Raw genomic sequence first — 11,765 nt, 5'->3', positions numbered from 1 at the left:
ACAGAAGCAGCACTGCCTACATACTGTCTGTTACAGTCACCTATCCCTCAGCAGCCACTACAGGCTCAAGTCCCAACCACTTGTGGCGGTGCAGACCTCTTTGACACTTACTAGCACACTTACTAGCATCGCTACCTGTAGCCAAGGAGAGAACTGTTGCCCTTCACATATACGGGCAACAATGTAGATGTATTCTACCCCTACAGCAGTAACAAGCAGAAAAAAACTTTCTAGTAATAAACCTTCAAGTAACAGCAGCAAGAGCTGTTTAAAGAATTACTTCAACAGCTTTTATTCTAATTTCTAGCACTTTTATTTTTTCCACTTCCAGCATCTGAGGTCCAGAAAATATGCTATGTGAAAATAAGCTCTTCCATCAAGCAGTCACCTGCTGGCCCAAAGTATCTGGAATCTCTATTATTCACTTCATTCCATTTTGAGTCTGCTTTGATATGTCAATCTTTAAATAAAGCCACCCAAACCAAAACAAAAACCCCCAAACACAGAAAGTTACTGCAGTAATTTTGTGTATTTTAATACTTCATGAATATACATACACGCAGGTAGGAGCTCAATGATTTGACTAAGGAGAATGCAGGATTGGTTCTAAATATCAACTCCTTTAACAAAATAAACAGCCAATATTTGCAGTATCTCACAAGGACTCTTCTAAAATGTAAAAAGTAACTGTAAGTCTTCCTATGAACAATGATTATTAAATGGTTCATCAGCAGAGCCCACCAGAAGAAAGCCACCCATTTCTGTGTTGGCACTGTGATATAATTGCTCCACCTGCAAAACCTGCAAATATAAAATGTTCTGCAGCACTTATTTGAATGAAACAAATCCTGAGAAGGTTCAGTCACATTCACGGGTGTTACCAGATTGCTCACACCAATATGAACTCTCAAGCTAAAATGCTAAGTCTGTTTAAATGTGGGTACTGCCTATTGCCTTCTGTCAACAACACAAGTGCCATTTATGTTTACTGATTGTTTTTGTATCTATTCTACAAAGCTGGTGAGGGGTCTGGAGCACAGGCCTTACGAGGAGAGGCTGAGGGAGCTAGGATTGTCCAGCCTGGAGAAGAGGAAGCTCAGGGGAGACCTTATAGCTCTCTATAACTTCCTGAAGGGAGGTTGTAGTGAGCTGGGGGTTGGCCTCTTCTCTCGTGTAATCAGTGACAGAACTAGAGGCAATAGTTCCAAGCTGCAGCAGGGGAGATTCAGGCTGGACATTAGGAAGTATTACATCTCAGAAAGGGTAGTCAGGCATTGGAATGCACTGCCCAGGGAGGTGGTGGAGTCACTGACCATGGGAGTGTTCAAGAAACATCTGGATGTTGTGTTGAGGGATATGATTTAGCTGGGAAGTATTGGTGATGGTTGGACTAGATGATCTTCTAGGTCTATTCCAACCTTGATAATGCTGTGATTCTGTAGTCTAGTAGGTCTCCTCAAGAAAAAAAGTGCAGAAAGACATCCACCTTGTTACTATCACGTTGCTGTGCTGAAGATACTCGGCAAGGAAAAGTCAGAGAGATGGCAATACAGAAACGTGCTTACAAACCTATGTAGAGGCTGTATTGGAACTGCAGTTTGTTTATACACATAAAAAGAAGGAAAAAAGCTTTCTCATGTTGAAGGTCCCAGGGCTACAGATGCATGAAAAGGTGCCCAGTTAACAATAAAATAACAATAATAAAAAAGCATTATGATGGCAAGCCACCTGCACGCCTTACATGTGGACCAGAAAATTCTGGAAAGCAGAAAGGCTGATAATGTCACAGTAAGTGCTAATATAGTTCTCTACTTGCTGCTGGCTGGTCTGTGCTCTGTTTAGAAAACAGGTATATTAGGAAAGCACATCATGTTTTTATCTCTTGTAAATACTGCTGGACCTGCAAGAGAACAGCGAGAAGTACAAGTAACTGACACCACAGCTACAAATAGAGCTATACAGAAGCCTTCAATCTGAACATCTACATACCATCTTCATGTCTGGCCTCCGGTTTTTTTTCTCATTCAGGCACCGATCAGCAAGTGAATACATTTTATGAACTGAAGTTGCATCCCAGTCTCTCATCTTTACATCAACATAATCCTCAATAGTCGCCTCCTCATCCTCAATTTCATCCTTGATACTTAACTACAAGAGAGTTGGAACCAATGAGCAGAGAATACAGTAAGCATCTGAAGATCATAAATTCCACACGAATACTTTGACAACTTGCTTTTCAGTGCTCTTCATTCTTTGTCTAGAGAAGTGATTGAGAAAAATAACAGCAATGGTTGGGTAGCACAATTATTCATCAGTATCTACCAAAACAACTTACAAGACTATAGTGGGGATTAAAAACTTGTAAATATTTGAAGCTAGGGATGCCACATTATCTCATAATGCCCACTCTCTGTGCTCCCAAAAGGAGCCTATCAAATCAGACTTTATATTCCAGAAGATAAAGCTTAGAGAAGATAAAGCCTAGAGAAAGTGCCCTATTAATAGTATACAGGTAATCCTAAAGCTGCCTATGTGTGAGAGGGTGACCAGCTATCAAACAGTGCGGAACAAAACCAAACCAAAACCATAACCAAATGATATGATGAAAGAGGATCAGGGTATCTGGTAAAATAAGGGCATGCTGGTAAAGCTAAATAGCATTATAACAAGAAAGAGTATCAGAACAAAGAGAAATATAATACAGATTGGAAAGAGATGATGTGGGGACTGGACAGTCTCCTACCAGCTAAGAGTAAAATGCTTCACTTCTAAAATAAAGATTGATACAAAAGTGGTTCCCATAACTATTCATCAAGTGATGCAATTTGCTTGTCTCACCACCTGTTACCTGATGACTATTTTACATGAAATGATCCTAGAGGAAGAAAGCAGAAAAGTACCAGCAACTGTGGCTCCCGGTTTTCATCTACTGGTGGCAGACCTGTTATTATTTCTAGTAAGACCTAGAAGAAAAAATAAATAAATCAGAAGAATAGAATACATTAATCCTTAGCATACACAGTGTTTGAAAAGAGGAACATGATCCTCAGCCTTTCACACAAATGCTCACAGGATCAGTACCTGTCCCATTGCACAGCCCACTACACAACCCATAGTTCCTGTTGTTCCCAGCCTTATTCTCATCATCTGCTATTAGCTGTGATGTTCGGCACTTTTCCACACCCTACACTGCGTTGTCTCTAAGTTGGAAGATGGAAGAATTTCACAGATACTCAGGTACAGTGTTTGACCTACATCCCTATGAAACTAAATGGCACGAAGAAGGGAATAGATTCACTTTTCTCCCAAATAGCAGGCAGTTGTTTGGGTTTTTCTGATTAGATATGCACTGTACTCAGCTTTCAGTCAAATCCCACACTGACAACATCCATTTGGTGATGAAACTCACTTTGGATCATTGTCTTTCAGATTTTAAGTAAGTATCAACAGGTGCAAAATTTTAATCAAAATTTTAATCAACATATTCAAATGCTTTTAGACCACTCAAAGAGTAGAAACACTATCTTAAGAGCACATTCACTGGGAAAAGGAAAAATAACAGATGAAAATAGAATCATGGAATCACAAGGTTGGAAAGGACCTACAATATCATCTAGTCCAACCATCATCCCTTTACTATACCTACAGAAAACCACTAAACCATATCTCCTAGCTCCCCACCCAGATGCCTCTTGAACACTGCCAGGGATGGCGACTCCATCACCTCCCTGGGCAGCCATTCCAGTGCCTGACCACTCTCTGAGAGAAAATGTTCCTTCTTATGTCCAGACAAAACCTCATCTGATACAACTGGTGGCCATTTCCTCAAGTAGATTGCTTAATTTCGGGTATTCTTGATTTTTTACACTTCTTCCAATATGAAATCAACCAACACATAAACACAATCACATACAGCTTCCCTCATTCTACTTACTACCCCAAAGCTGAAGATATCAGACTTAGGCGTTATTTCTCCTCGCAGAGCTTCAGGTGCCATATAGGCTGCTGTTCCCACAACTCTGTCTGTCATGATGGTTCGTGTGAATGTTACTGATGCTCTTGCAAGTCCAAAGTCGGAAATTTTAGGCACATAGGTATCAGTTAATAAGATATTTGCACTGGTGAAGAGGGGAGAAAAATGAAAGGAGCTTTCCAAAACAGTAACTGGGTTTTAATATAGACTAACAATTCTTTAGTAACCAAATGCAAGCTGCTATTCTGAATGTTTCTAGAAATAACAGATAACCCCAGCAAAACACAAAAGAAAAACACAGCCAAATTGAGTAGTGGAGCACAGTAGAATTCTTAACTGCTAGACCTCTACTCAGAACTAATAAAAGCTGGCTTTAATGGTTTATACCTATTATCTAATACAATGTCAACTGTTACACACTGCAATGTCAAATGATTACCAATACTTGTATTCTCCTGAAAGAGAAACAATACTGCTTAATGCTGGAATTATCTATGTGCTGTGTTTCTCTTTATCTCCAGCTTTTTACTGGTCTTACAGAAAATCTGAACAGTGAAAATGCAAGAAGTTGCAAAATGGAATTGAAGCCAAAAAAAAAAAACAACAACAAAGCCAAATCCAACCCTGTGATAAAATCAACTCACAGCAGTTAGAAGAGTAGAGCAGCATAAGGTAAGAAAACGCATCCCTTCCAGGCACTACGCATGTCCTGATGCTTAAGCAGGAAAGAAAGAAGAAATATGAGTTGTCAAAGCAGCAAGTACCTTTTATGGGTGAGCTGAAGCAAAAACTACTTCCTCACAGAATGGAAGTTCACAAAGCCTGTACAGCCTAGACTTAACAGAGGTGTCAGAAGCCAGAAAGCCACTGAAACATTCCTCTATGACACCCAACCCACTGGTTGCTCCTTGTCAACCTACAGAAGAAGCAGGGTACCCATATCTAGGCATTTTCTTGAAACATTTTGACTACTTTGTCAGTGCAAACAAAAAGAACAACCAAAACATCTATTTTGCTATAACAAATAAGTGAACAGACATCAACCTTAAAGGTAATTAAGCTTCATGAACCTGATTTAACGTCTTCATATTAAACAGAAGGAAATCAAAGGAGGAACTCAGAAATGCTCCAGGGAAAAAAAAAACCAAAAAACGTTGGGTTTTCATCTGAAAAACTCCCAATTTAAAAAGTCACAACGTTCTGTTACGGCAGCTTCTTTGTGAGCAGCAATTGCGAAAGAACAGAACTCCTACACGCCTTTGCAGCGCTCAGATAACGATTTGAAAGTGACAGATTACAACAGACTCTTAATCATCTTTAGAAGCCTGTACTAGTCATGTCCCTGTGGCACAGACAAGATTATGGTGATGGATAGCACTTGCAGAAAGGATTGCGTCCTTGAGTAAAGCACTGAATCTTTCTGTTTTCTCTAACAGACTTTAAAAAAGTACAACAAAAAGCACCCAGTGTCTTTTACCTTTTAATGTCTCTGTGAATATGATTATTGTCATGCAAAAAGGTGATGCCATTTGCTGTACCTTGAGCAATTTCACACCTTGTTTTCCAAGAAATGGGTGGAGTGCCATCCTTGAATAAGGAGGGAGAAAGGGAAGTATAAGTGTGAAAATCCAAAGTATATTTTTTCTATTAACATGAAACAAACAAACAAAAGACAAACAAAACCCAATCCAGAGCAATTACTTGCTACACTTTGTGGCTTTCGAGTAAATTACTTTTGGAAAGATGAATGGTATAGATTTCTCAATTTACATTAGCTGAGATATAGCCATTTGTTGCATTTCATTCTCTTCCCCAATGCACATTTTGAATTAGATTAATTCACCTGTTACAGAGCAGTTTACATTTAACTCTGACAATGTAAGATAAGCTGCACTGCAAAGAACTGCCTGCACCTACCCACACACCGTGCTTTCTATCAGCACTTCTTAATCCTGTCATAGCATTCTGCTGCCTCCCTTGCCTGCTCCTCAAAACCCAGACAAGCAGATGACATCACAGTGACTCCTGCTTTATCAGCAAGAACACACAGTCAGTACAAGATGAAGACTCTTCCTGAGTTTATATTGTAAGTTTGTCCCCTTTATACCTTTGTTTTCTACTGTAGCTTTGTTACTACTATTCTTTTCAGCTCACTTAACGCTAATGGCCAGCAAGTGGCTGGATGAACATTTTCATACACATCCTTATGGAGGACAATAATTTCTACAAGTTAGCTTTCACTAACACAAACTAATGTGGGCATTCAGCTGGCAGCATACATCCAGCTCACTCTTTGCATCATTCTAACATGTGGCAACTGGTCCCTCCACCAAAGTCACTGATTCCTTATTAAATGCCAGGGCCACAAGTTACGTCATCTGATTAAATCAGATGAAAGCACTGTATTTACGTAAAATATTAATTTTAAAAAGTACACCCTGTTTCTTTAAAGACTTCTGAAAGAGATAATGCAAACTATGAACATCATGTTACAGCTACTATCACAAGGGCAGTGAGCAAATGGCAATTTTACAACAGAGAATCTAGGAACAAGCTGAGAACAAACCAGTGTCAGGTGTAGGAACAATACTGTGGCACCCTCTGCTTATATCAAGTCTGCAGCATAGCTTGGACTTCAGGATATTGGCACATTATATTGCTACTCTCATTTGACTAAGCAACACTGAGACAAAAACACCTGTATGACATGTTATTGGAAGACTAAGTATTATTATATGTCTTACTTCTAGAACACAGAAGTAGCAGAACACTGCTTGGCCATCACAGTTCCAGAGATATTTCAAAGACAGCTCCACTTAACAAAGATTTTACTTACCAGACAAGCAAGTCTATCAAGCAGCGAACCATTGGGCATGTATTCATACACCAAACAGGGCTGAGCACCATCACTTGAGAAACCAAGCAATTCTACTAGGTTTTCATGTTTACACCTAAAGCAGAAGAATTCTATTCAGAGATGCTCTACAAATCTCCTAACATTTGTGATCCCCAATCCCACATTTACACTGGTAAAACAAAAAATAGGGACCACACTATGGTGTTATCTGCCATTTTAGATACTCAGAAAACGTTACAGTGACATTTATGGTCCAGTACTTACTTTGCCATCACTTCTATTTCTTGATCAAATTGCTGTTTCAAATCCTGTGCACTAACATCAACCACCTACAAAGAGAGTACCTGACATTAAAATTGCTGGATGTATTAAAACGGAGGATTGTTCACAAAAAAATTACATTGTAAGCCTTTTTTTAGTTAGTTTACACATAACAACTGCTTAACCGTGTACCATATTCTATTTTTTTTAAACTGAACTCGAAGACAAAAGCATCAGAACATGATTTTTGTTTTTTTTTTTATCATGTAACATTATATTATTGGAGTAATTGATGCAGTTTCAGCAATCATCAAGCTACCAAAGCAGAGCTTGGGTTAGACCCTTAAGACAATCTCATTCCAACTCCCTGCCCTGGGCAGGGCTGCCACCTACCAGACTGGGCTGCCTAGGGCCCCATCCAACCTGGCCTTGAGCACTTGCAGGGATGAGGCACCCAAAGGCTCCCTGGGCAGCCTGTCCCAGTGCCTCGCCTCCCACATAGCAAAAAATGCTTATCCTATCACTACATGCGCATGTAAAAAGTCCCTCTTCATCTTTCCTGTATACCCTCTTCACGTACAGGAATGTTGCTATATAGCACCCTCTAAGTCTTCCCTCCTCCAAGCTGAACAAGATCAGCTCCCTCAGTCTGCTTTCATAGGAGAGGTGCTCCATCTCTCTGACCATCTCTGTGGCCTCCTCTAGACACACACCAACAGACCCACATCCTATTGCTGGGGAGCCCAGACCTGGGTGCAGCACTGCAGGTGGGGCTCACAGCAGCAAAGAAGAGGAATACAATCATGTTCCTCACCCTGCTAGATACTATTCTTATGAAGCAGCCCAGGATACAGTTTGCCCTCCAGACTGTGAGCACATATTGGCAGTTTATACTGAGGTTCAATCAGAAACCTTCTCCTCAGGGCTGCTATCAATTCATTTTATATTCAGCCTGTATTTGGGTATTTCATTTCACTGCAGTTTCCTATTAATAGCACTTGTTATAAAATTCATTATTCACAGAAAACAACAATTAAAAGGACTAAAACTATATGATCATAACTATCTAGTTTATTTATCGTGTCCACCTGCCAATGCACTGTGCCACAGAAATTGGAAGGAAAACCTCTTCTGCCCTTCTTGTGTGCAGGGGGAAGAGGGGAACAAAGGGAGCATCCTGCTCCCCCCAAGGACTGTGTGAGCCACTGCAAGAACTATGGAAACACAAAGTTTCACCTCTGGCCACTGTAACAGCTCACACCACCCACAGGACAGCAGGATAATGTTCTGAACCCATCTCATATTTAACATGGTGATACTTTCTGGAGATGTACTACTCAACTCTTCATAGACAACCAAAGACACTATAAAGAACAAAGTTATTAATTGGAAAAATGTTGAGGACAACTCACAGCAGCAAGTTTCTTGACAGCCACATTTCTGCCGTTGATGTAGCCTTTGAACACAACGCCAAAGCCACCTTCCCCCAGCTTATTTCCTCCAGCCGATTCTGGTCGTTCATCAAAATTATTTGTAACATTTTCCAAGTCGTGAAACCAAAAATTGTGGAAATCTAGAAGACACAATTGACATTTAGCACAGAACCACATTTCTACTCAAATAACAAGCATATTAAATAGATCCTCGAATTCTAATCTATATCAGAATACTTTCTTTAGTCACCTTTTTCCCATACTTCTTAGTTATTTCTGATAACTAAGATCCGAATGCAAAGCACAAGGTGCTAAACAGTCTACAAAAGCAGTATTGAAAGAAGGCAATAGAATTACACATAGAACAAACATTACAATGTCACAGAGTCCTAGTAGTATAGAGGGGATAGAGTACTATAGAAGGGACCTCTGGAGTTCATCTAGTCCAACCTCTGCTAAAGCAAGTTCCCTACAGTAAACTGCATAGGAGAGCATCCAGATGGGCTGTGAACACCTCCTGAGAAGGAGACTCCACAACCTCTCCCCGGTTTTTCCTCAAGTTCAGATGGAACTTCATGTGTTCCTGTTTGCGTCCGCTGCCCCTTCTCTGCCTGTTAAGATTCTTCTTAGACTTCTCTTCTCCAGGCTGAACAGGTGACTCAACCTTTCCTCATAAGTCAGATGCTTCAGGTCTCTCATCATCTTTGTGGCCCTTTGCTAGACCATCTCTAGAAGTTCCCTGTCTTTCACGAACCAGGGAGCCCAGAACCGGACACAGTGTTCCAGATGCAGCATTACCAGGGCAGAGTAGAGGGGATCATTTCCCCTGACCTGCTGGCTACACTCTTTGTAACATGCCCCAACATACCATTGGCCTTCTTAGCCACAAGAACACACTGCTGGCTCATGGCCAACCTGCTGTCCACCAGAAATTGTTGGTCCTTCTCCGCAGAGCTGCTTTCCAGCCAGGCAGCCCCTGACCTGTACTGATGCATGTGGTTATTCATCCCCAGGTGCAGGACTCTACACTTGCCATTGCTAAACTTCACACCGTGGCACTAGTGTGACTACGTTATTTCTCATTTTTTGATGTCTTATTTGCACAGGTTGCGTTCAGTCTCACAATACAAGAACAAAAAGCACGAAGACGCAAATGCAGTCATTACTGTGCATTCCAGTGCGTTCCTAGGACTTATTTCACACAGGTGAAGGACAGATCAGCAAAAAACACTAACTCATTTTAACAAACTAAGCACCTACCTGTGTTACTAGGCTGTGCGCTGCTGTTCTCTTGACTTAAACATGGAGGGGCTGAAGGTTGCTCCTCTGTATTCTGAGACAACACAGGCTTTACAGATGTCACTTCTTTTTCCTGTATAGGCTGTTGTTTTTCATGTATAGGCAAAGTTTCCTGTGAAGAAAGAGGTAATGTAACTTCTTGTGCCATCCCGACAGCTTCTGAAAATGGAATTTAGAAAAAGCGTTAACCGTATTAGGAAACAGAAAACATAAATAGCATTACGTCAGTATTTACTAAGGTTATAATCTTGCACCACATGAAAATTGCAGGACTTTCATTTAAACTTGGAAAACTGTAGCCCACTTCCATAAAACTCCTATTGTAAATGATGGAAAATGTATCCTCTTTTGGTTATTTTCACCTAATCCTTTCTGACCGTCCAACTACTGTGAAGGTCACTGGCATCATACAGACAAGGGAGCACAGCACAGAATATACATGGATAACAGTTACCTGGAAGCAAAAGACTTGCTGGTGCTAGAAACTGGTTCCTAATCAGCAGATCCACAAGGTCACCGACTGTACAATTTGTTGTTCCCCAATCATAAAGCAACTCACATGTGGGACTCTTTCCCATTTGCACAAATGCTTCAAATCTCCTTAAAAAGAAAAATTAAAGCTAACTTTGAAAAGAAAAGTAACAAAAAAAGGAGCGTGATTAATGGTAAATAAAAATAAACCCAAAATCACTATATAATGAATTGTACTTCAGCAGTACAACAGAAGTACTGCTAAATACAGAATCACAGAATGACCCGGGTTGGAAGGGACCTCAAGGATCATGTAGTTCCAACCCCCCTGCCTGGCAGGGCCACCAAACATACACATTTACTAGATCAGGTTGCCCAGGGTCCCGTCCAACCTGGTCTTGAACACCTCCAAGGACGGGGCATCCACAACCTCCCAGGGCAGCCTGTTCCAGGGCCTAGCCGCTCTCCTAGTGAAGAACTTCCCCCTAACATACAACCTAAATCTTCCCTCTTTCAACTTAAAACCATACAGGCCTTATGAAAACACACATACAACCCCCTGTACACAAAATGACACCAAAGAAATGCAAACTTGGGTAAAAGGACACGTTCTACGTTTGTCCATGGCAAACAGTCTGTAGGGCTTATTCTGATTCAATCAGTTCTCTGTAGCTCTCACAGAACCATTTGAGTTGGAATGGACCCTTACAGGCCATCCATTCCAACTGCCCTGCCCTGAACAGGGACACCCACAGCCATATCAGGCTGCTCACACTAAATGTCTCCAAGGATGGGGCATCCACCATATCTCCGGGCCCCTGTTCCAGCCCCTGTAAACAGTTACTGCAAAAGACTTCTTCCTTATATCCAACCTAAATCTCCCCTCTTTAAGCATGAATCCATTTCCTCTTGTCCTATCACCACAGACCCTGCTGAAGAATCAGTCCCCTCCTTTCTCACAGCCCATTCAGACACCAACAGGCCGCTCTCAGCTCTCCCCACAGCCTTCTCCTTTCCAGGCTGAACAGCCCCAGCCCTCTCAGACTAGCAGGAGAAGTGTCACTTGTCTCAAAAGCAAACTGGAGAGGAACTAGTTTGGGTTCCCTCAGGAAGCACTATGTGAGATACGTTCTGAGCAGTGCTGGACACACACACACACACGGAGGGCACATTGATGCCAATCCAACATCAGTGCACGCGGTTACATCACCCGACGGCCACACCAGACCTGATGTGCGCCTGGCTGTATCTGCTCTCGCCTGCCGGGTCGGTGATGGCCGCGGCCAGCCGCTTCCATCCCTCCTGCGGGTCGAGGAGGTCGGCCAGCTGCCTCAGCAGCCCGTAGCGCAGGCTGCGGACGTAGGTGGCGGTGGTGACCGGCTGGCTCATGGCGGGGCGGCCAGGAACCTCAAAGCCACCAGCTCTCGCCACTTTACCCGGACAGCCCCTCAGCACCTCCCCGTTCCGAGGC

At 41.9% G+C, this 11,765-nt stretch overlaps 1 protein-coding gene across 5 annotated transcripts; it reads right to left on the bottom strand.

The window, feature by feature from the left end:
• Nucleotides 1–510: 510 nt before the first annotated feature.
• IRAK4 (interleukin 1 receptor associated kinase 4) lies at nucleotides 511–11,750 on the bottom strand. 5 transcript variants are annotated; one of them, XR_014933840.1, is made up of 12 exons: nucleotides 11,523–11,750; nucleotides 10,278–10,423; nucleotides 9,785–9,982; nucleotides 8,504–8,664; nucleotides 7,095–7,159; nucleotides 6,810–6,924; nucleotides 5,451–5,560; nucleotides 4,738–4,889; nucleotides 3,935–4,118; nucleotides 2,901–2,963; nucleotides 1,990–2,148; nucleotides 511–1,900 (listed from the first exon to the last, which is right to left on the bottom strand). XR_014933840.1 is itself a non-coding variant. In XM_015854877.3 (11 exons), the coding sequence occupies exons 1-11, from the start codon at nucleotides 11,681–11,683 to the stop codon at nucleotides 1,868–1,870; spliced, it is 1,395 nt and encodes a 464-aa protein (XP_015710363.1). In that variant the 5' UTR covers nucleotides 11,684–11,750; the 3' UTR covers nucleotides 511–1,867. The 5 variants fall into 5 exon arrangements, 3 of the variants coding, with proteins under 3 accessions (XP_015710363.1, XP_085370176.1, XP_085370165.1); XR_014933839.1 differs by lacking the exon at nucleotides 4,738–4,889 and adding an exon at nucleotides 4,618–4,688; XM_015854877.3 differs by lacking the exon at nucleotides 4,738–4,889.
• Between the last annotated feature and the right edge of the window lie 15 nt (nucleotides 11,751–11,765).

This window comes from Coturnix japonica, chromosome 1 (genome assembly GCF_054131305.1).
Source record: "Coturnix japonica strain WE chromosome 1, WE-NBRP24, whole genome shotgun sequence".
Taxonomy (NCBI): Eukaryota; Metazoa; Chordata; class Aves; order Galliformes; family Phasianidae; genus Coturnix; species Coturnix japonica.
The sequence above is the reverse complement of the archived record's forward strand: the minus strand, read 5'-3'. Positions and strand labels throughout refer to the sequence as shown.